General features: G+C 41.5%; 1 protein-coding gene across 14 annotated transcripts in view; it reads right to left on the reverse strand.

The window, feature by feature from the left end:
- The window catches only part of LOC139108123 (bromodomain adjacent to zinc finger domain protein 2B), a 136,635-nt gene that overhangs the window by 13,035 nt on the left and 97,929 nt on the right, over positions 1-25,671 (reverse strand). For 4 of the 14 annotated variants that reach the window (XM_070666182.1, XM_070666180.1, XM_070666186.1 and 1 more), the window contains exons 5-18: positions 12,648-12,869; positions 12,107-12,292; positions 11,420-11,582; positions 11,305-11,322; positions 10,859-11,105; positions 10,360-10,639; positions 9,843-10,225; positions 9,607-9,681; positions 9,205-9,519; positions 8,703-8,977; positions 8,074-8,155; positions 5,097-5,648; positions 1,250-1,315; positions 1,066-1,110 (exon numbers count right to left, since the gene is read on the reverse strand). In XM_070666182.1, the coding sequence (XP_070522283.1) occupies positions 1,066-1,110; positions 1,250-1,315; positions 5,097-5,648; positions 8,074-8,155; positions 8,703-8,977; positions 9,205-9,519; positions 9,607-9,681; positions 9,843-10,225; positions 10,360-10,639; positions 10,859-11,105; positions 11,305-11,322; positions 11,420-11,582; positions 12,107-12,292; positions 12,648-12,869 (2,909 nt within the window). Of the gene's footprint in view, positions 1-1,065; positions 1,111-1,249; positions 1,316-5,096; positions 5,649-8,073; positions 8,156-8,702; positions 8,978-9,204; positions 9,520-9,606; positions 9,682-9,842; positions 10,226-10,359; positions 10,640-10,858; positions 11,106-11,304; positions 11,323-11,419; positions 11,583-12,106; positions 12,293-12,647; positions 12,870-15,860; positions 15,937-25,671 lie in introns of those variants that run through there. The other 10 variants (XM_070666188.1, XM_070666187.1, XM_070666191.1 and 7 more) reach the window with 7 other exon arrangements.

Consider the following 25,671-nt stretch of genomic DNA (forward strand, 5'->3'; position numbering starts at 1 on the left):
ATTATTGTTGAGCAATGCGCGGGAATGTTATGCTGGATTTATTTTTCCGACTTCAAGTAAAGCGAGCGCGATAAGTGATTGCGGGATGCCTCATCTTCACTTTCGTTAAATCTAAGCTTATTTGGGGGAAAAATAAAAATAGTAGAAACCAACGATTATTTAAGGAATTTAAAATCACATCAGATGATCCGTAGACGAGATTCAATCCGATGAAGATTAGACATCCCGCGCATGATATGCAATGAATTACACTTCCCCGCAAATGATATATTAATCGCATCAGCAGTTTTACTTTTCCATGATGAATATTGACAATATAAATAATGAGTTAGAGCTGTGGGCCCGAAACACATAATGTTAGATTTTTCTGAGTGAAAATAATACATAACGAAACTAAACACTGAAGTAAATTGTAAAATAATAACATTATATTTTTTTATACGTGAATATAAGTAACGCGATATTTTAAAACAACCGTGTAAATGTTAACGCGTCATATTTCAAAACTGGAAATAATGTATATTTTCCAAAAGACCATTGTTCGCAAAGGAAGATTTTTAATTTTTAAGAAACTCAACTTTTCGTTTTAAAATATCAAATAATTTCAACTCGGCTTTAAGTCGTATCTCTATTAATATTCATATCAAATTAATACTTTCGTAAAAAAAAAATTTTACCGTATCAAAGTCAAATGTTCCATTCAAACATTTCTACGAAAAAAAATTGCATGCAAATTACATGAAGTTTTTACTACTAGCAAACACCGTTTTCGAGATACAGTAATAATGATAATTAATTAAAATTATAACGTGAAATAGACTCCGTTTCATGTATTTACACTGAAATAATAATCGTGTGCACGGTTCTCGGGAAACAAGAATTTTCCGATTATCCGACGTCTACGTAGAATCAATTTATTTCCGATATCATCGTAAAAAATCAACGATAAAAGTAAAACAGAGCATCTCAACGTCTACGAGAGACACACTCACGCAAACACTCACGCTAAACTACAGCGACGAAACGATTGGCAAAGAACAATACATTTTTTAGACGAGAACTCACCTGCTCTTTCAGCATGACCGCCTGCTGCCTTTTTAGCTCTCGTTCCTGAGAAATTAAAAGACTCTTTTTAATACCACTTAAGAAACGGTATCACGGTGATCGTTGGTTTGCGTATTACATCTAACTTTAGACGGCTCGAGAAGAGCCAGGTTGAGCATTAACATAGTAACGATTGTTGAATTACCTGTTGCTTCCTTTGTTGTTCTTCCAGTCGGATCTTCTGCATCTCTTCCTCTCGTTTTTTTCGTGCCTGCGCATACGCCATACACACGTCACTCGCATCCGTAATCATGTTTATCAAGAGAAAACTTACGTAATTTTGTTCCCGTTCGCGAAACCGCTCGGCATTTACGACAAGAAAAAGGGACATTGTTTTAACGACGAAAGTTATTATTTTGTTACTGGCACTGATAATTGGACAATTGGATCTAAAAAGTTCCCGTATCCCCTACTGACTTCTTACAGCGACAATCGAGAGGGTTGCAAGAGCAGAGAAATTAGTTTATTTATTAGTTACAAAGTTTAGTTTCAATTTTTAATTACGTCAAACGTAAATTTTGCTTATGCTCATTAAGAATTTATTATTACGTTTAAAAAGTCTATAAAAACCATGAAATAAAATCGTACTTGTCTATAAAAAATTTAGAGAAGCTTTAAATAATTTGCAAATATACATACATATATAATTTTCCCAAAAATTAAAATAATATTGGAATTCTTAAATAATTTAATAAATATATTGAGAAAAAAATTTCTTTAATAAAATTTTTAAGCGACCGCCTCGATTTCCGCTTTCCGATACGTAAATAATATTCCGGAATAGAACATGAACTCTTATTGAAATCGGAATTCAACGTGTAGCTAACTATACATATAACTATTATTTCTTCATCTTTGGTATATATATATTTTTTTTCTCTATTTTTTTTCGAGTTTTGATTTCGTGATATTCACAGTGTAATTGTAATTCGAAGGCTACGTGTAAAAAGCGATGTCTAAATAGCGCAGATCAGGGATTAAGCACTACTCTAAAGTTCGGGGATGTAGCTGGAAATTAGTACGGATGCATCTTTATATTTTAATGCCACATTATTCGTATTTGAGGCGAATCCTTCCTAAAAAGGTGCCCGTAACTTTTTAATAATCCATCTCGAATATTTAAACATCGTGTTGAAAATGCTTATAGAGTTTATTCCGATTTTGAAGAAAGAATAGCCTACTTTGTTAATACGTTTACGTGATAAAAAGGAAAAACAAAATTGATTACATTGGAGAATTAAATCTTTGCATTTTTCTTGGCTCATGCTAAAAAAATTGAATTGATATCTCTGCTCTGCTAAATAATGCACGTAGTTTATGTTCGTTTCCGTCGATTCGGCGATCCGATTAGTGCGCTCTCGTGGACTCTTTATCATCGGATAATGCTAGGCCCATCGTAACAGCCGTGAGATAACGCACGCTCAGTTTCTACATACCGATAAACATTGCATATTCAATTAGCGCAATAGGTCCTCGTAAAAAATCCTTAATACAAAGAGAGAAAGAGAGAAAAAGAGTAGCAAAGGCATGCGATTTAATATAAAACCCCATCAAGAAAGTGACGCGTATACGCTGAGACAGCAGCCAAGCATAACGAAGATTGAATCGCTCGTGAAAAATTTGAGAGCAAACTCGACAGCAAAAGTACACGAATTAAAATAATTATATTTAATGATTATATAAAAATAGGTGGAATAAGAGTTAACTATAATATGAGAGATAATGAGAGAGCGTAAACTGTTATTATAAACCAACACCATTGTACAAGAATATGAACAGAGACCGAAGAGAAGTAAGAAGAATAACGTGGAAAAGTGAAAAATCTCAGCCGAGCATGCAAGGAGCCAAGCAATACTCGCCTATGTATGCACATATTATATCAACGGTACGATGTGTACCATCGCTTAAGCTGATAAAATATTAAGGCTATCGTGTCGTGTCACCTAGGCATATAAAATGTAACAGTAGATAATATACATAGTAATAAAAATATATATAACACGTGTATTATATTTATATATATATATATATATGTATATATAAAGTATAGGTGTCACATATCCATTACGCGGATAATTCGTGTGTCATTTTTGTTCGTAATACAACGAGAAAGGTAAAGGTAAGCTCTTGTATATACTCGTGTAGCGAATACTCGAATACTAGAGACAGGTTCCTCGAAAAGTATGGCATGCTGGATAATCATGTAGCTAGCTGTTATTTTGTATAGTGACAGGAGAAGCTAGGCACAGGATAGCATTGCGACAGTTGGTTCATATATTATCATATATGTATATCGTGCCCTACGTATATCGTCAGCCTTAACGTGCCTCGATCGCAGTGTCGATCTAGCATTTGGATCCCGTGATTCTCGATGAACCGCGCTTTCCGTTGTCGATCTCGGAAGATACGCTAGTCAACGAGAACACGAAAGCTATATCTATATATATATATTTTTTTTTTTTTTATCTAAATCCAACGGATTTCGAATTCCTCGCCCGGAATTAATTCTGTCCTTTAAGAAAGTTTAACGGATTATAAATTGAACGTGAGTGACAAAAATGTACTTTGAATTAAATTACACGTGAATTGAGTAAATCAATTTATTTTAAATAATATTTTTATTACCGCTGGGATTCTTTTTAATGAGGAGTCAAAGTAAATTTCAATGCAATTATGATAAATATTAATTTTCAACCTTTTACGTTTAAATAAATGACTCGTATTAATTAAGTATGTGTGAATTCAAACTAAATTTGTTAACAAACTAAATAATTAATTTCATCGATACAAAAAAAAATTAAAATAAAATAAAATCTCTGCTTCATAATAACAGTTTCATATTTTATATTTTTAATGAAAAACTCACTTTCAATTTCTTTATTAATTTATGCGTTGATATAATCAATTAAACGTTGTTTTCAAAACGAAATGCACAGCTAACAAAGCTGATCAGTTGACTGATAATAAAAGTAGAATTTCGAAATCCGTTCGGACGAAGAGATCGACCTACGTTCAACCCTACGAAAGCACGATGGTGAGCATCTATATGCGTAAATGTGTGTATGTGTGGTATTTCCTTTTTTTCTTTTTTAATTATAACGCGATATAAAGTAGTAGACGGGGGTAAATTTACGACGCCAATTGTAGTTCGTCTCTTCATTTTGGCGATACGTCATCACGTTGAGAACTTTTGAACAATATAATGAGTAGGATTGGAGGATCATGAAACGACTGGAAAAGTATAATGACTAGATAATAGAGTTCACAATTACATTAAAAAAACGTGGAATTTTATAACGTAAATCGATTTATCTTAGTTTCAGCTCGTAGACTTAAAATATTTAGACGACTAATATCTCACAATCAGAGACTGTTTTAAATTATATAATTTTCGAAAATAAAATTTAAAAAAGGCAAATTTATGACAATTAATATTTTTTTTTATCGAGTCAATAGAATTATTTTACTGTAGATGTAATTTTTCAAAATAAAACGTTGAAAAGAATATTGAAGAGACGACGAAGGCTGACGTAAAGTGATAAAATTCACACGATATTTGTCTACGGGAGTACCGGAAGCACTTACATTATTTCACTCCACGCAAACACATGTAGAATCGCGGGCCGTGAGTGGGATATACTCACGGTGGTTCTTACCTCCGGGGGATCTCTTCGCCCTTATATCGCAAACCGTGTCCGGATCGCGGAGGAAAATTAAAGCCAAAGGAGAGAAACGGGGTCATCCGGAAAGTAATAACGACTCACAAGACAATATGACAACACTCATTAGTGAATATGATGTGGCCGATGATGGATTCAAGTGGCGCAAATGTCGGGATATCGAGCTTCGAGGTATTACGTGAGGGACAGCAATGAAGTAGAAAAGATAATCGGGGAACCAGCGGGTCCGGACAGACAAGATCGTAGACGTAGAGGATGATCCGGGCGAGGGTAAGGGGAAGGGAGATCGGAATTCGTCATACGACATCTTACCTCCAGAAGTTCCTGGCTCTGCGTCTGGGTCTGTGCCTGCTGGGTATTGTCCGGCGGCATGGACGCGGTCGTCGTGCCGGTCGACGTGGTAGTTGACGAGGAGATTGGCGTCGACGGCTGCGATGACGGCACAAGGCCCGCCGACACCGGCGGCAGGGTCAGGGTGGGATAGGGTGGCGGCGGTAGCACCGGCGGTACTACTTGCACTTGCGGTGGCGGCACGACCACGCCGGAGGCCAGAGACGGCGTCGTCGTGATCGCATTCGTCGTCGTCATCGTTGTCAACGACACCGGGTTGCAGAGCGCGGCGGTAGTCGGCGCGAGGGACATCGACGGCGGCTTCTTCGACGGCACGTCCTCGACGTCCGCTTGATGCATCATGTCCCGGTTGCGCCAGCTCTCGGCGATGCTCTCGCGATTCTTCCAGATGGTAGCGACCGTACTGCTCGCCAGACCCAGCTCGCGAGCCACGTCGCTCTTGCTCTTGCCGCGCTCGATCTCTTGGATGATCTTCATTTTCTGCTTGATCGTGAACGCGAGCCGCTTTCGACCCTGCGTTGGTGGTGGTTGTACAGGGATGCCCAATATATAATCGATCGCGTTAATCGGAAGGAAGATGGGCGGTTAGCAACCACGTGCGACCGGTCGTTCCCGGTCGACCAGCGGGGATTAAGTTTGGGGGCGATACACGGAGATCACTTTACATTGATCATGCGATAATACACGAGGGTAAATTGCAATGGCTTTCAAGTATTTCCCACACAAGATGTATCACCGATTTACGAAACGTACGATTTAGAATGTAGCTTTATTTAACATTTCAAGAACAAATTAAGAATAAAACGATATCATCGAGAAATTAATCCGTAATCGTCTCATTGCTCGCGTTAACTTTAATTAATAATTACGTTTTTTATGAACTCCGCGTACCACCCTTAAAAAGACTAAAGTATGTGTAATTTCGGTAAAGCCAATTTTAAATACTATAAGCACATAAAAGCGGTTACCATTTAAAATAAAAAAGAAAAAGTATCACGCGACATACTTGTTGACTATTTATGAAGACTATCAAATAATGCGAAATAATTTTCTCGACTATCTCTTGTAATATTGAAACACAACGTAACAACACAATACACACATAACAAAATAATAACGCTTTCAATTACATCAATAACTTGCTAAGTTACGCTCAGTTAGCTCGTCTAAACGTAATGTGCATCGATAATATACACCCGTTTCATATTTCGTTCTCTACGTTCCGAGGTGGGAGTAAAAAAAAAAAAAGAAAAAATCGATTAGGATCGGTTATATACGATCTGGGCATCCCTATTTCGCGTTTTCCACTACATATGAGTCCACGTGTAGCTACAGTTACTACACTATTGTGTCGTCTGACGTCTCCTTCTATTCTTTCAAATTGCACGGGCTGTGTGTGTATGTTCGGGCCAGTGATGTGCGTGTGGATGTGGAATGCGTGTGTGAATGCGAGGAAACATGAACGAACGAGTGACAGTGATTGAGGGGGACAGGGTGATAATCTGGCTTGCGCGAGAATTTCGATGGGGTAGTTTGGAGGACTATCACAATGGATGGACTTTTGAAATTTCTACAATCGCGCGCCTCTATTTCGTCGAGGTTTTCTCTCGCGCAGAGAAATTTCCCGAATAACGTCGATCCTATTAAAACACGTATTCCAATATCGAAATGTATCCTCATCTTTTTTTTTTTTTCCAAGGACGTAAATTAAAATCGAAAAATTCGTTTTTAATCTTAAAGAAAAAAAAAAATAGATAATCGGTGACGAATAAAAATGATTACTGTGCAATACATTATTTGATATGAATTTCAAAGCGTCTGATATGAATGAAACAAACAATTACCTTTTTAGTTAGAACATAAAAATGGAATTGTATATCGATCAAAATTATAATTTCGATCACGAGATTGAAATTTCAGATAGTACGATTCCATATAGATGTCTATTATTTCGATAACCGGATATTTATTTGTCATGTATTTAATATTCCCATTGCCAAAAACAATTCTTAATGAAATGTAATTATTTATTTGTCTCATTATCAAAATGTCGACAAAAATGATGAGAAACAAAACGTATCGACGATATTTCTGTTTACGGCGTACATAAAACCATCAGCGTTATCGATTGAGAACACATGGAATTGTTTTAAAACAGATCTCGGTGTATGAAATATCGAATATCGTGCGAAGAATTTTAGAATTTAAACCAATATTGGTATCCATATTAATTTATTCACGATTCTCGCGTTCGCAACTAAAACAAAAAAAAAATAACTAAAAATTTGTCGCGTTTATTTTAGCAAACGCCGAAAGGAAACAAAGGCTCGTAAAAGGAATTGTACTTTTCCTCTTATTAAACCGTTCATATGTATGATAAAACAATTTTTTTTGTTTCATTGTTTCTCTTCTATAATAGTTATTTGTTCGATAAAAACAAAATCGCGACTGCGCTAAATTCTCAACGACTTTCATCGAATGATTAAACAATTTTGCGAAATGAAAAAGAGTAACAAAATCAAATAGAGCGGGTAGGAGGATTAAGGTCGGAGGACATGCTGGGTTCTCCTGTCACTATCGCTAGCGGTTATTGGTTGGCTATAGGTGTCTCGTGTATTTTGGGACATCAGAGATTGTAAAAGGTTCATTGGGCGTATATAGTATAAGAAAAGAGTTCTCTATACAAGAATATTCATTAAAAAAAGTCGTATATAATATGTATATATAGACAGACGTATATATATATACGGAGATAATATATATATGTATATATATATAAATACGGCACACACAGAGAGCATGCGACACGCACGACAGGTGGACAAAATACAAAAAAACGTAGGTATCCCAAATAGAATAAGAGAACAGTTTTTTGTGTGAATGAAACAACGAGATCGAGACAAACGTGAAGGAAACTCGGTGGTGGACGTCGACTTACCTCGAGCAGCTGTTGATTTCTGATCTCTCGTTCTCGTCTCAAGGTTTCCTGGCGTTCAGTCTTCTCTTGCTCCTTAATAAGCCTACAATAGGATCATTAGGTTTACGTAATGTCCAAACGATAAAAACGTTCAAACAAATCATTAAGAAAAGGTTGTCTGTGACTAGTTGTCTATAAATTTTATAAACGTTTAAAAAAAAAACTCGAGTTCGAATTAACATACCGATCCATAACATTTACTCTTAGATTTTTACTCGATAACGTTTATAATTATATGCACATTAATAATCTTACAGTAAAAAATTATGAATACACGTTAATTAAAATATCAACATGTGCACGTTTGCAATCGCAAAACTTCAAATTAAGCTCGAATAAATTATACAGTAAGCGAAAAAGTACCTGTTTGCGCGTAATAAGGAAATTAATACTCTATTATTTATTTGACTGCTATCAAGCATTCATGATTCTATAATTTTATGCAGTAATATGAATGTATCAATTTTTCTTTTATCTTTTAACATATGCCAATAACTACTTATTTAGATTTTTTATTTTTATTTTTTTTTTTGATAGCTTTCTACTTTGACAAGCAGCAACCATCATATTAAAATAATGAAACGTCTTACCTAGCTTGTTCTTTGTGCCGTTGCGCTTCTTCTTTCGCGAGTTTCTTCGCGTAAGCCAGTTTGTCTCTCTCGTACTGATTGTTTGTTCGAACATCTCTAAAGCCACCAACCGCTCTGAGCTCTTCTAGTCTTCGCGCTACTTCTTGAGCTCCAAGTCTGACGAACTCAGCTTCCGCTAGACCCATCGTTGGCTGCAGGAATTCTCCGACCAATGGACGTGAGGAAAACGAAAAATTGGCGGTTGTTAACTCAGCTGGATTCTGATGTTCCAGAAACTGAAATAGTAAAGAGATTTTATCTTAAAAGAAAGCTCAGTAAATCTAAATTTAATCTTATTTTTATATAATTATGTTGTCCTCTTATTATATTTTACGATGTAGATATCATGATAATAGCGAAAGCAACGATAGAAAGTTTAGCAAAGTACTTCGAACTTCGAACAACTTCATGCGAATCACTTTTGATAACGTACACCAACTGGTCGTAATATGTTGCAACCAACCTTCACCAGATCGGGACTGCTCCTAAAAGTTTTCCCGCAGGGGCTGTAATACGACACGTCGCCTTTTATCACTCCCGTCTTTCCTAGTCCCTTGATAACCGTTTCACGCTTCCAGCCGCGTTCTAACGGTATTTGAAGGTCTCTTTCGCTGGGCTTGAGCTTTCTCCTCTTTGCGCTGGGTGTGCCTTCCGTATTGTCGTCATCGGTATCCGTGACAACGTCGGTATTACTGCCACTCTCGCTGGTCACGTCCATGTTACTCTCTTCTCCCGAGGCCTCCAGTAACTTGTTTTTCATTTTTTCCTGCAAAGATTTCTATATAGGGAGAATGGTTTTAGTGCAAAATCATAAGTATAAAAAAAATTATAAAAAAAAAAAAAAAAAAAAAAAAGAAAAACGAACATGGCTCCTCGCCCACGAAGCCCGAATTGGTCGAGGTCGCTTCTTCTTCTGTATCTTCGTTAGCAAGTGATAGTACTTTAACAAAAGATAATCGTAAAGATATATGGAAATTAGATAATTACAGAAGAATAAGAGAATAAAAAAAATAATACTCTATTAAAATACGATGTAAATATAATGATAAATTGATTGTAAGACAAAGGTATTTCATGTTGAGCCTGATAACTGGCTTTTACCTGATTTTTATCGTCACTCTGGCTAGTAGCGTGCATTTGAGCCGCCAGTATATTCGATCTCAGCAACGACACTTGATGAGACAATGGCACACTTGGATCCAAAGTCTGAGTGGGTTTAATTCCTAGAGCTCTGCTTTGAGCCAACAACGATGCGACCGTGTTCTTCTTAGGCTTCGATACACCGCGGCCGAGATTTCGCGGCCTACCGTCTTTATGATGGGTGGCAGTGCTGCTCGCACTTTCGCTCTCCTCGCTACCGCTACTCGGTCGCTGTGGCGAGTCCGCAGCGGCGAAAAGTTGTGCCAAGGAGGGATTAGGCGACGCCGGTACCGGTACCGAATTCTGCGGTACTCTTCTCGGCTTTGGTCCGGGCTTTCGTCTCGCTGCAATTATTTATACACTTTTAATTATCTTAATTTCATACTTCTAAAAAATTGACGTTTTGGAAATTATTACATTATTGTATAATAATTTTAAAGTAACGACTGAAAATGTCGCGCACAGTTGTTATACTTACACGTTCGATCAGAGGCAAGTAACGATTGGCTTAAATTACTGAGCTGACTGAGCGGCTGACTACCAGAAATCGACGAGCTACTGCTCGTTGTGGCGGGCTTCAGAGAGAGATTTAGGGGTGCGTCCGAATCGTTGATGTTGTTGTTCGCGTTGCTGCTACCGCTACTACCACTGCTAGTATACGTCGGCGGCGCCGACAGAACGGAGCCGTTCGTTGAATGGGCCGGCAGTTTAATCACTTCTACTCGATCCACAGAATCTCTATATTCATTCGAGTCGGTCTGAAGAAACAAAAAATATATGATTACATGATACATCCCGCGTAATTACAGATTCAAAATAATATGCTCAAAAGAGCAAATTTTGAAATTTGTTATAATTAATTTTTATTGCAACAGAATAATAACTGACAGACAAAATTTAATGCTTAAATTAGATTAGATTAGGTTTCTCGTATATATTTCCGGATTGCAATCAACACGTGCGATTGCTGTACGTACCCCTGTGCGATTATATTTTCTCGGTTCCATCATTAGTGATGTAGATGACGTTGTATTTGTCTGATGACCGCTAAGAGCAGAGACGGTTGGCGGATGGACGCTGACGCTAGGAGTGTCCAAAGATATTGTCTTCTTTCTGCCACGATTCGTCGTCCCAGGAACCTTCGGACCGACTATACTCGACGTATACTTGATAATTTCCGTGTCAGGAGGTAGGCGCACACCTCCCAATATACTGCTAGGATCACTAAAAAAACAATACTCCGTCAAACTGCTTATCTTTTACGATAATCGAAGTAGATTGTATTACGATGATAATCAGACAACGAGGCTCATGAATTCAATTACACTGAGGTCTAAAAACTGGACCTACAGTTAAGATTTTAATGGCAAAATGTCATAGAGCGTCGTGAAAGAATTATCGCGTTGATGTAGTTATTATTCACCTTCCTTCCTTCGCAGAACTGTCGCGAAAACGATAGCGTGAAAATACAGGTTTTTATAACACCAATCTATGGTCTTGCGTCGTGAATGTAGTACGCGAAACAAGTGGTCACTCACCTGACAACGTTCGATTGCGAATTTGGCGTGCTGCTGACCGGGGTGCTGTGATGAGAGGACGTCACCGGTGGCTGAGTGGACACCGGCAGACTGCTGCTCGTCATACTCGGTGTCGTTGAGCTACTACTGCTAGCTGGCGTCTTGTGACTCTTGCTTGACTTAGCTGCTCGGTCGTGATAAACGTAATAATTATACATTTACGATCTTAATTCGAATTACCGTTGGAGAAACGTTCGCGTTATATCAATCCAAGATCCAGTGGTTGTCAATTATTGCAGGAAAGTTCACGAAGTTCGTAAAGAGTCTCAAGTCTCTATCACATTAACAAGTAACTTTGTTCAACTTGAAACTTAGGAGAAACTTTAGAATTATAACTTCAGATATAAATAAAATTTAAAAAAAAAATGCGAACATAAGTAAAATACGCAAACATTCTTGCTCGTAAAACAGAATTAAAATAAGAAAAGAACCAAGAAGTAAAATCGTGTCTCGTGTCAAGTTTAATGTAAAATTAAAAAAAAAAAAATAATAAAAAAAAAAGGATAAAGACATATCGGTTAAAAATATACCATCCGGCTATTGCGAGCGACGTTATTATCTCGATAGGACTTGACGATCGAGGATTAAGCATACGGAAGCGAGCGTTTCTCGAGCGTTGTAGCATTGTTGATCGTTGTTGTTACTTACACTTACTGGACTTGTGGGACGAGAGGGACGGGGGATTAAGTAGAGAGGCGGGATAGGGTGACAGGAGGCTCTCGGCACCGGGCGGAAATCCTGGGAGTCCTGTCGCTCCTTGTAGCCTCGCGAGGTAGTCTTGCGCCGCCAGATGAGAGGCCATTGTCCACCATGCACTTGCCGCTGAATTCATGCCTGTAACGTGAACCGTTGCCCTTCGGTAAATCCGCTCGGTCAGTAAAACATCGATCTCGAAAACACGACCCGTCGTTCAATTCTCGGACAAATAATCGGAAAGAAAAGGTTTAATAAAATAACTTTCCAAAAGAAATATCGTCGTTCTACATAAATAAATGAGCAATCTCGGAAACGATCAAGACTCAGAGAAGTCGAAACCCGGTTAACATTTTATTATGTTTATCGCGAGAACAATCTAGCGAAAGGTGTGCTATCGATGTTAGTTTTCAACGGTGTAAGATCGTGATTCGATGGGAATTGCATGGAAAAGTGTACTGAATAAAAAGAAGGGGTTGGCGAAAAATTTACTTACCCAAGCTCGCAGCTTGACTGGCGGCCACACTGAGCGTACCGATGCTGCTGTGAGGGTACGGAGACGGGGGTGGCGCCGAGGTTGTATGGCCCCCAAAGCCAGGCGCTGAGCCCCCTCGGCCCAGAATAGCGTACGCCGAAGGCAAATGGGGGGCTCCCAGATAACCACCCGGCATCCCGCCGAAGAGCGACGACGCTGCACTGTCGCCTCGAGGCCAGTATGCTAAAATTAAGATCGAGGAGGCCGTTATGAATGGGTGCAAAATTTTGTGGGTATTCCTTACGTAAGTCTATGCGTCGACGAGCGACGCTGTCTCGGAAATCGCGTTGATGTTCGAGGCAAAAATAAAGTCGTAAAAAAAAATGGTCTGTCCGGTAGATTCAGCCACCGTCACTAGAACGGAAACATCAATCCTGAGTCATTTCTACTTTTCCGCGAAATGAGATTCTATTTCTATCATTTTTGTGACAGTACATTGCGTTCATTATTTATAATATATTCGTATAAATAGATCTTTTTAAGTTGCAAAATTCAATTTGCAACTTATTTAAAGACCCATATTCGTTAGAGCGCGGTGATCGTTCGAGCTTTGTGGAATCTAATTCTGTATTACTCTATTCAATCGTGATCCCTTTGATTTTGCGGTACTGAACACACAGTACACGACAACTGTTTTGCATAGAGTCATATCGATGCCTAAGCGCGATACGACCGTATTGCATATCGAAGCCTGCCCGCGGCAATTTGAGTAAATTAATTAATTACCCGTGAGCAATGTGTATGTCATTTGTTTACGTGATAATGCCGCACGTTAGAGTAATAATGCTAATTTATCGTGCTCTATCTATCGTGCAACGGAATACATTTGCGCGTTCGTGGAAAAATTGTGTCGGCAGACCGAGACGAACCGAGCACGTAAATCCTCACGCGCGATGAATAAATACATCGCTCATCGGGAAATGATTTCGTTGCAAATGCACCGTAAATGTTTGCCAAGAGCTCGAGATTGTGTTAAACACGTCGCAATAATTTTGCGAAATATTATTTCCATCCGCGTGAAATATATTTTGTATATTCGACGCGAGGCGAAGGCACGCCCGGTAACGAGCGCAAATACGTGTCCTATCGAATTATTAGTTTTTTTTTCATTTTTTTTCGTTTTTTTTTTTTTTTTTCCTTATAAATTACTCGCGCCGAGAGAGAGTCGAAATAAATCAGCCTCCTTAACAACCCCGTAATTAAACTCTCTATCGAATAGCGTTAACCGTTACGCGCGTTAATAATAATCATAACGAAGCACCCCGTAACGCAAGAGCACATAAATGATGTAATTGAGTAAATCGTGCGTGCATGTGTTATAATTTTAGAAATTGAACGCACGTGCATCCGGCGCAGATGCGATAGAAACTAATACACGAATGCCAGAAAGAACTTCGTCTCGATGATATCAATCGTGACATTGCCGAAATCTAAATCTAAATCATTCCCTTAAAATCTTAAACCAAAGATTAGAAAAGTTTAATTTATTAGAGATCTTGTTTAGATAATAAATAACTTATTTTTCATTGTTGAAATTTACGACGTTATTTATGACAAAATTTATGACACTTTTAACAAAAGAAGCGGAAAGAATTTTTGCAGAAACTTAAATTTATCTTATAATGTTGTTTTCATTTTTCGGGTGGGTTTTACTCGATCGCACACGTCGTATTCGCGCAATTTATTGTTACGAATGCCGGTGCAAATGTACCGTTGATTTTCTACGAGTGCGACGGCCTTGAGCAAGGCCGTGGCATTGAAATCCGAGCGCCGCTTTAATTTATACCGGTCGTTGAACTCCGTACTCCGGCTCATACGACTGCTTCACCCGGCGAGCAGCCATCGTCGCCGTTGCAGCCGCATAATCGTTTTACGTGCATACGCATGTGCTTACAATGCACCGCCACGTGAATGAAACACGTGGAATCGAACTTTCTCATTCGTCGTCGATTTTCCATGGGTCTTTAAAATTCCATTTTTGCGCAAAACGCGAGAGAACGTAGACGAGGGATCCAACATTTTTACGAGACGCTAAAAATTCGGCTTTCTTTTTTCTCTCTCTCTCTCTCTCTCTCTGATTTATCCAATCTTCCTTTTCAACGTTCAACGTTAGTAGTAAATCGCGGACTCAAAGTTGGCGCGGCTCCAAAAAATGTCGATGTGCCAAGAGATTCGATAACCGAGAGAAAGAAAGGTAACCGAATGATATTTAAAAAAAAAAAAAAGTATCAATCAATAGCCCAGCCATACCCTTTGCGCTTTTTAATTCACTAAGCCCCGTCGTAATTTCATTCACCATCAATTGCCTGGCTGCCATACAATACGGCCCGCGCACACCACCCGGCTTCTGACCTCGATTATCCGCGGCGACCTTACAATAACGCGCGGAACAATTTTCTTTTCTTAATGACTTAACGACGAGCGGAAAGTCGTATCGTGCCCTCCTCTTTAATCTAGATGCTTTAACGGCAATCCATTATTCGAACAACCGTCGACCAGCTAACGTATTAAACGCGGCCGCCATTTTCGGATACATACATAGCTTGATGTAACGTTGCCGTGCCGGGGCTCGTAAAGACAGCCGATAAAATATACGCCCGTTGGAAGGAGCGCCGGTGGGTGCTAACGCTTACGCGTTCCTTCGCTGCCTTTCCACTCGACATGAAGCGACATTAACACGTATCCACGTGTCTCATGACCTATAATCGCCGGACAGAAATTACCCATATCGCGCAAACGGTCTCGAATAAATTAATAAATTTTATTCTGATAATCCTGATACGACGAGCGTATTCCCGTGAAAAAAATTAAATAAAATATATAATTGTCGGTAATAATTTTAACACTTGAAACGACGTCTATTACCCGTTCTGAATTTTAATGAAAAGAAAAAAAAAAAAAACCTTGTAATACATTTAAGATACCTGCCCGTTATTCGAGATAAGAGCCATATCAAACGACACTGCGAAAGTCGGAAGTAGATCTCACACGCGTGTGATATTTGTAAAGTAAATACGGCCGGAGGAAGGCTCTTCTCGAATAAGCCACAGTCGAGACCCGGGGAGATGATCCTCTCCGCGGGGCAAACGCGAATCGTAATTGTACCGTGACGGGAGAGAAGCAGGCGAGAATCGCAACGCTGAACGTTGACGGTGTACGCGCGCGAATACGAACCATTATCCTCGAACGTAATTGCACTGCACTTCGCTCGCGCGCAGCCTCTCCTTCTCGTCATTATAGCGTCGTGGTAGCCACGTTTGCTCCGGTACCTGCGTTAACAGTTCCACAGCGCGACTGAACGAAATGAAGCAACCGGGCTGTCCCCTGACTGCATTCCCGAGATTTTACATGCGGCTTACGTCACTTTTCACCGGCGAGAAAGAGATCCGGACACGTCACTCCGTGAGACCTCGAGACGCGCGGCGCAGACTCTCTCGCGGGTTCGAGGAAATTCGATGCAACCACGGCGCGCGTTAGCGAATCGAATCAAACGTATCCGCGAGCGTTGGGTCCAAACGTTAATTAATTGCCCATCGAGCAAACGAGAGCGCGGCGCGGCGCGGCGAGAACTGAGACAAGATTCGTGGAGGTAAACCTTGCGAGCGATTGTGATCAGGCCGTTTCGAGATCCCTAATCCGGCGGCAGTCACGCGCGAACGAGGCGGTTGGAAATGCAGATAAGCCGAAGCCGGCGGCAAGTCGACGTATCTCAGAGGCCGCGGCGATGCGTCACGTCTATCGATTTGTGATTAAGCATTCGTACGAGCGCGCGTTGGAAGGGGAAGATCGCGGAGAAGCGCGGAGGGACGACGTTGGCGACCACGAGAGAGCGAAAGAGAGGACCTCTCCGGCCCATGGTGGGGTCATCGCCGTTCGTCCGGTTGGCACACGTCACCGTCGTCGCCGTCCACGTTCGTTCGGATGCGGCGCGATGCGGCGCGACGCGACGCGTCGCGTCGCGACGCTAATTTCCTGTTTTTCGTAGCCGCGCTAATGAAGGACTCTCTTTCTCACCCCCGCGTACATTGTTTCTCCCTCGCTAATCGACGGACTCGAGAGCCTCCGGTAGCGACGAGGGGCTCCTTTTTTTTTTTCCCCTCCCGGCTGGTCGGTGCAACCGACGCAAATCGGTTGCGCTCTTGCAAATATTCGTGGTCACTTTGACCCCTTGCTTTTCTTTTCTTTTTTTCTTTTTTTTCCCTCCCGGCTCGATATCCGCAGAATAACGGGGTTCCGTATTTCCTTTCCGTCCGCGCGTCATAAAAATATGTCTTCGTAATAATTATATGCAATTTATTCCCTGTCGCGTCTGCTGAATCATTCGAATCTTCATTATACGTCAAAAAAGCGAAGACACGGTGTTGTAACTTTTTCCCATACGAGAACGAAAGCTCACGCAGCTTGTAAAACACTAGAAAAACAGCGGATTGTATTAGGAAACTTCCCGACGACTTTCGCTCGCCTCGTTCTGTCGGCACTTCATTCGCGAGTTTCAAAGTAATGTCGGGTCGTGATACTACAGCAAATTTTTTTTTTTCTTTATTTTACATGCGTAGGTTCGATGAATCAGAACGTGTTATCAGAAGAAATCAAAGTCAGCTTCGAAAAATCAATTAGCGCAGGATATCCGTCCGTTGTACGGTCCTCGAATAATTAACATTTTATTTCAAGAGAGCACTACCGGCTGTACACGGTGGAGGCAAAATGGGAAACGACAATCGATAGTTAATACATGAGAATATAATTTAAACGTATGGTCCTGGCAGTACGTTTATCCGCGGATATATCGGATGCCATGGCAAATTTAGCTCCTGCCAATCCAAGCCGGCGAGAATGCCCCCGACCGGTAGATCGTTGACATCCAGCGGCTTAAATCGGAATTGCTCGTCTCTACCAAACGTTCCGACCCCGCTTCTAATAAAACCGTAGCTGCAGCCGCCGCGCGGTGTCGTGCGCCGTTTATAATAAGCGAGGCTGCGACCGCAGAGACGGCGCATTTTTAATCCTTTCCCAGCACGGCGAGGTCTGCGAGCAGCAGTGCCCTCAGCAGCATCGTCGAAGCCCGACGAATTAAACTAAATTAATGGAAATCCATAAGGAAACGATTATTCCAGTTACCAACTCGTACGAGTAACTCGATCGAATAATAATTAGCGAGGCGTCGTGAAACGTTTACGGATTAACGCTTGGTGTACGGGACCAGTCTAAGATACCGGTCCGATAATGGTGATAATTAACATAGCGATTTAACGCAAGTAATGCAAGATGATTGAATTCGATCTTTGCCGCAGTGATTGGCCCCCGATGGGTCCGATTGCACGCCGGTGCCTCGGCGCGTCTATACAAGGAGCGTATCTCGATATGCGGCGGGTTATGCACGCACAGCGAGAGAATTCCGACACGGCAGCGAAACACGCTCTGTGCGCCGCGGGCTTAAGCGAGAGATGAAACGAGATGAGAGCGGCGGTCGCGCTGCAGCAGCATCTCGGTCGGGAGAGGAGAGGAGCGTGTTCGTTCGGTCCGTGAGCCGGGAAAATGGCCGTGTTATTAAATCGATCGGTGCTCCGGCCAGTGGAGGAGGGGTCGGAGCCGGGCCTGGGGTTTAGGGCGAGGTGGAGAAGACGGGGCGACGTGCGTATTATAGATATACGCGGGGCTGATGAGCGCGCGCGGCAGCCGACCGGTGGAAAGGGACCGAGGATTACGAGTGGTGGCCCTTACTCGCTCCGGAGAAAGCAGGCAGAGACCTGTGTACACCCGATACTTTCGGTGCTTGCTCGCCCGCGCGGTGAAAATGAGCAAGAATTGAAAGAGCGAGGTAGAGGAAAAATAAAAAAAAAAATAAAAATGAAAAAGAAAAAAAGCCCCGAGATGAGGTTTGCCGATGAAGAAAAAATTAACGCGACTCTTGGATTCCGTTTCATTACCGAGGTCTTCTTTAGGTAACTTTAAAATAATGTACACAGAAACCGTTTCCGCATATTTAAATAGAAATTTGAGGAGCCTGCAGGGTAGTTGTTTTTTTAAGAGGTGATTAGGAAATCGATAACGCTTTGATAATTAAATACATTTAATTAGCCGGCGATGTCCGACGCATAAGTATATAGTGCAAACGCGAACAGAGGGAAGGAAAAAAAAACTCACAGCTGGGCGCGTTATCGAGTTCCCCACGGTCATTTTACAACGCTAATTTCATTGATCGACGTTAACGATCCCGCGATTTTCCGCGAGTTGAAACGCGACGTAGGAAACGCGCATTTATTCGCCCGTAATTTCTTCGCACTGCGGCGTCGTCGGATCATGAAAATGGCCAGGCGCTACCTCCCGACCATCGCGGAACAGCGTAACGTAACTTCTCGTCGCTATTTTCGGGACGCAGAATATACGGCTGGAATTTTTTTTCGGTGCACAGGCCCCGACGACAGGAACGCGCCAGGAGGAAAATAGCCCGGACCAACGGCGCGTCGCGTAACGACGCGGATCTTACGGTCTGAAAAGACGACAAGAGCAAGTTCCACGAAAATCAACTCGTCGCCGTGGCCGCAAACACGTGCATGCTAAGAGCAACAATTAGACATGCCGTGCATAAACGATGTGAGATATTCATTCTGAAACCTGTCGGCGAGAAAGCGCGTTGGTCATTTAATTATTTATGCGAGTCAACGTTAGTATTACGGGTGCCAGTAATTTAGAAATATATTTATTCTGAAAAAGAATTACGTCGCGAAGTACGTGAAATATTAGAAAAAAAGATTTATCGAAATAAAAAAAAAATAAAAAATAAAAGCAAGTTAAAAATGCAACATTTAATATTAAATTATTTCGGGGTATGGACAATTAATATTGAACTTCTATCCATGTCACGGCTATGTTGATCATAGATTTTCCGAATGTCGCATCATTGCTTTCCGATTAAACTCACTATCATTCACACCGTGCCAAAATCAATACGATAAAAAAATCGAACAATTTATAGATCGTAAATCTCTGCACGAGCAGATGTTGGAACTATGCTTCACGTGTGTAATTCACGGCACCAGGGAAGCAAAGGGTTATAAGTCGCAAACTCGCGCAAAAGTACTGTTCTTATAAAATAAACTGTTGCCGGCATCTGTGCGCGAGTGGAATAAATTCACTTGGAATCTCGACGGTTGTCTCGTATTCCCTCTTCCTCGATATATGTATAGTGCATATACAATATATATATTTATATATATATATATATATTATATACACATAGAACATTCAATGTACTTATGACGCAAATAAATTATTCTCCCGCAATGTAATTTTCCTCTTCTTGATATTATAAGGAGAGAAATATATACGCGTGGAAATAAAATTATGTGTAACAATTGACACGCAATAAAAATAATTTACCAACCTTCCACCGGAATAAAATAATTCAACATGTAACTCGAGTCTCTACCGAATAGAGATTTTTGATATGCAAAATAAATTGTAAAAAATACACTTTTAAACGTTATTATATATTTAAACACATTCGATATTAAATCATATAAATTAAAATTAATGAAATATGTAGAACGAAATACCAAACGTTTCAAGCACAATATGGAGACGCCATTGGATTCAATATTGGTTAGCTCATTAAGCAAGATGTAGTATAATTTATCTACTCCGAGCGCGTAACGAGTTTTCACCCGCAAACGCGTGGCACAAAATATCGCGCCTCTAGTAGTGCATTATTTCGCGCGTCACGAGCAAAATCCGCTTTGCCGAACGAGGTCTTAATAAACCGGCCCCGTCCCCAATTACGGCTTTGAAACAGCCCGCTTGGACACGCGGCGCTCAAAAATTAATAAAAAATATTTAACGAGACCTTGCGTGGCGGCCAACTCTGCGTTACGATAATCGCGTTCGTGGTAGATGTGAAAATTGCGATTTTACAACTTCGCCGCGGCAGGTTATTATTTTCGAAGTCGTCCAGCATCTCTCGAGAGCCGTCCGCTCTCTCTTTCTCTCTTTTCTGTATGTCAAATTTCTCTCGTCCGCCAGCATTGCCGCGTGCAAGTTTGATAACGTTCCGCGGTTATACTTGCCGTTCCGATGTTTATAACTAGCGCGTAACTGTAACTCGTATAATATAATTTACAACGAAGCGAGATGCATTTTCCGTCCATTGGCCGCCGGTAACAAGTTACGACGAACAGTTGGGCGACATCAAACATACTGAAATCCGCAGGCCCGAGCGATCCTCCACCCTCGGAATTTAAGCGGGCGCTTTGACGTTCGTAAAAAAAAAAAAGCCGCAATTACTGCGTTCGACCTAATACAAAGTCGATACGAGGAAAATCCCGGGCTCGCGTCCGCGTTCTCTTTCCACCGTTGCTTCGCGACGCGGCCTCGTCATTATTTCGGGTCATAACCGTCCAATCCCGATCGAGGGGCGACGATTCCACCACCCTCCGCAGGCTCTTTGTGACGAAGAGAGGTCGGCGGATGATCGATCGAAAGATCGGAATGTCGGGACGGGAGTAGATAACGACGAGCGACGACGACACGATGGCTGGCTCGCCTCCAAATCCGTTTAATTTCGTTTACGGGACGCGAGGAACGGCAACGGCAATCTTGCCGGCTGCTGCCCGTTTACCAGAATCGTGCGGATGCATCGCGACGGGATTACCGAGATTTGTCGTATTCACGTCTAGCCGAACCAATCGTGACCAACGACGCACGATCGACACATCGAACAGCTGATTGCGCGCCGATTGAAAAGAAGAAAATCATTGTTTAAGCGAGTATTTAAATGACCGCAAACCTAAATCACGGCGCGTATCTCTCTCTCTCTCTCTATGTTCACCCCCTTTTATTTTATTTTTTAACAATACCGGCTTTGAAATATGTAAATTACGAAAGAATCCTGCGTTAAACTATCTTTGCAAATTACCGGCGGCTTCGCGTAATTAAAAACTCTTAAATTGCTTGCAAAATTCAGACAATTTTTATATTATTATAAAATGTGGTTTCCTCAGCTTCGTAACTTTTTAATCGCCCGTTAAACACTTAATAATATAGTTATTAAAGATTAAAAAAAACGCAAAATGTCCCGTACGAATTATTGTTGAACGTTAGGAATTTTCGCGTGACGCATACGGTAAAATCTCTGGAATTTACACTCGAATCATCGTGGGTGGAAAGGGTCGGTGTTAAGATAGCCCCGGGCTTAACTCGTTTCTGTGCCACCTAATCGCATTACTCTCGCCGCTGGTGTATTTCCTTCTTGGATATAACTGGGTGAGCCGAACGCGTAAGTTTATTAGTCGCGATGTAAACTTGACGAAATTTCAGTTAGGAGGTCCGCGGGACTATCGATTCATCGGCGTGGTTAGGTCAGGAAAAAAAAAAGTGTGGAGAGGGAAACACAGGGCAGGTGGACAGGCCGAGCGAAATTGAAGAAGAAAATAGATTTACCCGGCGATTCGTACGCTCGTCGCGCACACGCCCCGTACCGCGAACGAAAGGTACACGGATATTTTGCAGAAAAATTCGAGCCTGTCTCTCCGCAACGTTTAATTGCCCGCTAACTTCACGACTGGACTTCCTAAGGGTCTGAATTCAATTATTTATTAAGATATAGTGCCTCGACACCCCGGTTGGATTAGCCACGTGCGTAGGCATAACTGATTAACGTCTGCGATACCGTAAACGGTATTACGCTACGCAAATAGATTAATAATTAATAGGTTAAGGGTCACTTACGTGCAAATGAGTAAAACGGTAAGGGGATTTTTTTTTCCCCCTTTTCTTTTTCTATCTTCCGCGTTTAAAAAGTTAGGTACCATAGGGCAGTATTACTGTATAGTTGTACATATCTGATTACGTTTAGATAAACATACATACAGGAAAGAGTTGGGAATAAATTATTCTATGTATAAAGTTTCGTTTCCGCAAACTTTTTAGCTTCGAATAGCTTAGCCTCAGCGGTGAAATATATTTCGAACAGCTGTTGCTCTAAATCTCTTTAAGCCAACATCATCTGTGCTTTCGACGATGTTGCGATTCAATTGCGCAGAGAATTATCTCTAATTTAATTTAATTTGTCTAGCGTGAACTTGAGCGCTGTCTAACAATAGAGGAGAAGAGACGTAAATAGAATACTCAGCCTGTCAAATCTATTAATATTGCGCGGCGCTTGTAATTTTAAATATAAAAAACGATTGGATGATTAAGTACGGCGGTCCCTTCGGCATCGAAGGTACAAAGAAAATGCACATGTACGATATTTCCCCGCAATTCATTCTAATATCCACGGTGTATTTTCTTTCGTTCTCGACGTGGCAGAAAACGGCACGATTCTCGCGCCGTCCCCGCCGATCACTCCCGTCTTCTCTCGTTCGCTCCAGATATAAGATCGTTCGACAAACAAGATACTACGAGCGTATACATCGAGAGAATATCGGCGGTTCGAGGTCCAGTCGACGCCACGTGCATTATGCAGCTTACTGGCCGAGCCGGCCGTGACACGCGGAATGTTTTCGCCGGAAGGGCGATCGCACAAAAGAAAATTCACAGTTACATAATTCAGCGGCTTAATGTTTCAACGGGAGATGCACGGAGGGTGGCGCGGAAACGTATATTTCCGAAAGTCGATTGATACTTTTGTATTTCTCGGATGAATGCGTCTCATAGGGCGCACACGAGCAACACACACGTCGCGCATCTCGCCGGGCGTATGTGTTCCCTGCAGCTTTCTGCTCCTCCGCCTCTTCCTCTCTCGACTCTCTCTCTCTCTCTCTCTTTCTCTCTCTCGCGGTCGTTTTTTTCCCATCGCCTCGAGAGGCGCGTGTACGTACGAATTCGAAGCACGGTAAACGCATTTATCAAGCCGCGCGAGCACCGGGCAAGTGGAAACGAAAGAGCGATGAGCGCGCGCTCGTATCAGTGGCGTAGTTTAAATTTTTACGTTGTTATTACACACGCAAAGCTTTCGTTTTATTAATCCGTAACCGCGCAACATCAGACCGCACGGAAAATATAAAAATATATATATATGCAAACTTGTGGAATTAAATTCGGTAAAAGAATTTTATAAGCACTTTAAACTAAAAGAATTTTCAAACGTAATCAATCAAGGGAACGTACGGCAGGCAACACTATCGAGTACGGTATCTGCTTTCAACGGTAGGTAATGAATTATGAATTATGGATAAGTCCAGATTGACGTTGAATGTTGATTTTGTACTCTAATATTGAATTATCATTGTCACGTAAAAGTTACGTCAGGCGCAACGTAAATATATTAATAACGGTATATAAATAATCGTCGAATATCGATTTTACTAAAATTATTATGAATAATCCCCAACGATCAAGGATTGACAATTAGGATCGAGAATAAAGAAAATCGCGGGAATGAAGCTTGTTTCCTCCGTGCTTTAAATTTCTCGTGCATTTTCTCGCGCGTTGAAGATACGACGTGCGTTGTGTGTCGTACACCTGGATTCGCGATAGTTACACCCTAGTCGCGGACATAGCCGGCGGCCGCGTGTAAGTCCCAGCGTTACTATCGTTCTCGCGCACGTAAATACAAACACGAGGGGCGTCATTTGCGCCGAGTTAAAGTATGTACTCGCATTTACGCATTCCCTCGCGCCGGCCACGTGCACGCGCAAACGACAATAGTTTACGCGCACACATAAACTATGCAAATGATCTTTCTAGATGTAATCTATGCAAATAACGCGCAATCCATGTAGATACCTGCTATAATAGCCGTAACTACTCGTGTCTCTTTCTTTCTTTCTTCCTGTTTTTTTTTAATTTTCTATTTCTTTTTTTTTTTTTTTGCACGCGCAAACGATTATCCCAAATAAAATAAAGCTGTTAAGACTTGCTGATAAAAGCAAATCTCTGTCCCTCTTTCTCTACGTCTCTCAAATAGGATGAAAATTAGGAGCGATCCAAAAAGGTTTTCCCTTTTTTTTATTCTATCGAGTCGTATCGATGCCGTAAATTGTTTCAGCGCTTAATAACATTTAATGGATTATTTAACATTGAGCAAACGGTAAAAATACAAATCCGCAGCGCGTATTTTTACGGCGCGTTTCACGCTAAATTAAAAGTCCAATTTCCATCTCGCATTTGCGTCAATCGCGGCCGGGCGTACTTTTAGCGAAAACGAAACTCGCGTTTCCCATTATAAGCGACGTTATCGTTATGGAGGCACCGCGAGTTCGGGAAAGAGAGTGAACGCTCGATTTTTCAAATATTCGGATAGAATTGGGGAAAAGAAAGAACCGGCGGGAGCCAATACTTTGGTTCTGGAGTAAGGGACGATTTTTCGTGCGACTAGAGGGCAAGCGGAGAAGAACGCTGGAAATGTTTCACGAGGATTTATTGCGTCACTCAGGTTTTAATCGCGTCTCCGTTCGCGTCTTCGATCGAGCTCTCGCTGGCGCGCAGGGCGGCACGATGAGCTCGACAACAAACGAGCTTTAAGAGGAGACCGTGGCTCGCCCGGCGGTGTTCGTGTCGGGTGTGGGTGGTAAAACCGTCAGGTCGCGAAGGGTCACAGAGCAATGGAATCGCAAACGAGCGGCGAAAGAGAGAGACGGCGGAGGAGGAGAAACAGGCGGCGCGGGGATGCGGGAGAGAGAACGCAACAGGAACACAAAGAACGAACGAGGCGGCGGAGGGACAGAGAGAACGAAGGAAGAGAGACAGTAATTTTTTTTCCTGCGCTCGATTCTTCGCCTTTTATTTCCCACGAATGACAGCGTTTTATTTGCGACATACGACACAGGCTAACGATGATGCATGCGCGGGAGACAAACGAGCGCGATAAAGACTCCGATAAGCGAAAAGTCAGAGTGTTGCTGATGAAGAAATGGAAAAGAAAAAAAAAAAAAAAAATTGATAATGCGCGAGCGCGGCCCTGGTGCCGTTGACGTTGTATAATATAGCACTTTGCAAAATTTCACTCCGTCAATGACTTCTTAAGAAGCCTTACTTGTACGATCAT

The sequence above is a fragment of the Cardiocondyla obscurior genome, linkage group LG14 (assembly GCF_019399895.1).
Source record: "Cardiocondyla obscurior isolate alpha-2009 linkage group LG14, Cobs3.1, whole genome shotgun sequence".
Classification (NCBI taxonomy): Eukaryota; Metazoa; Arthropoda; class Insecta; order Hymenoptera; family Formicidae; genus Cardiocondyla; species Cardiocondyla obscurior.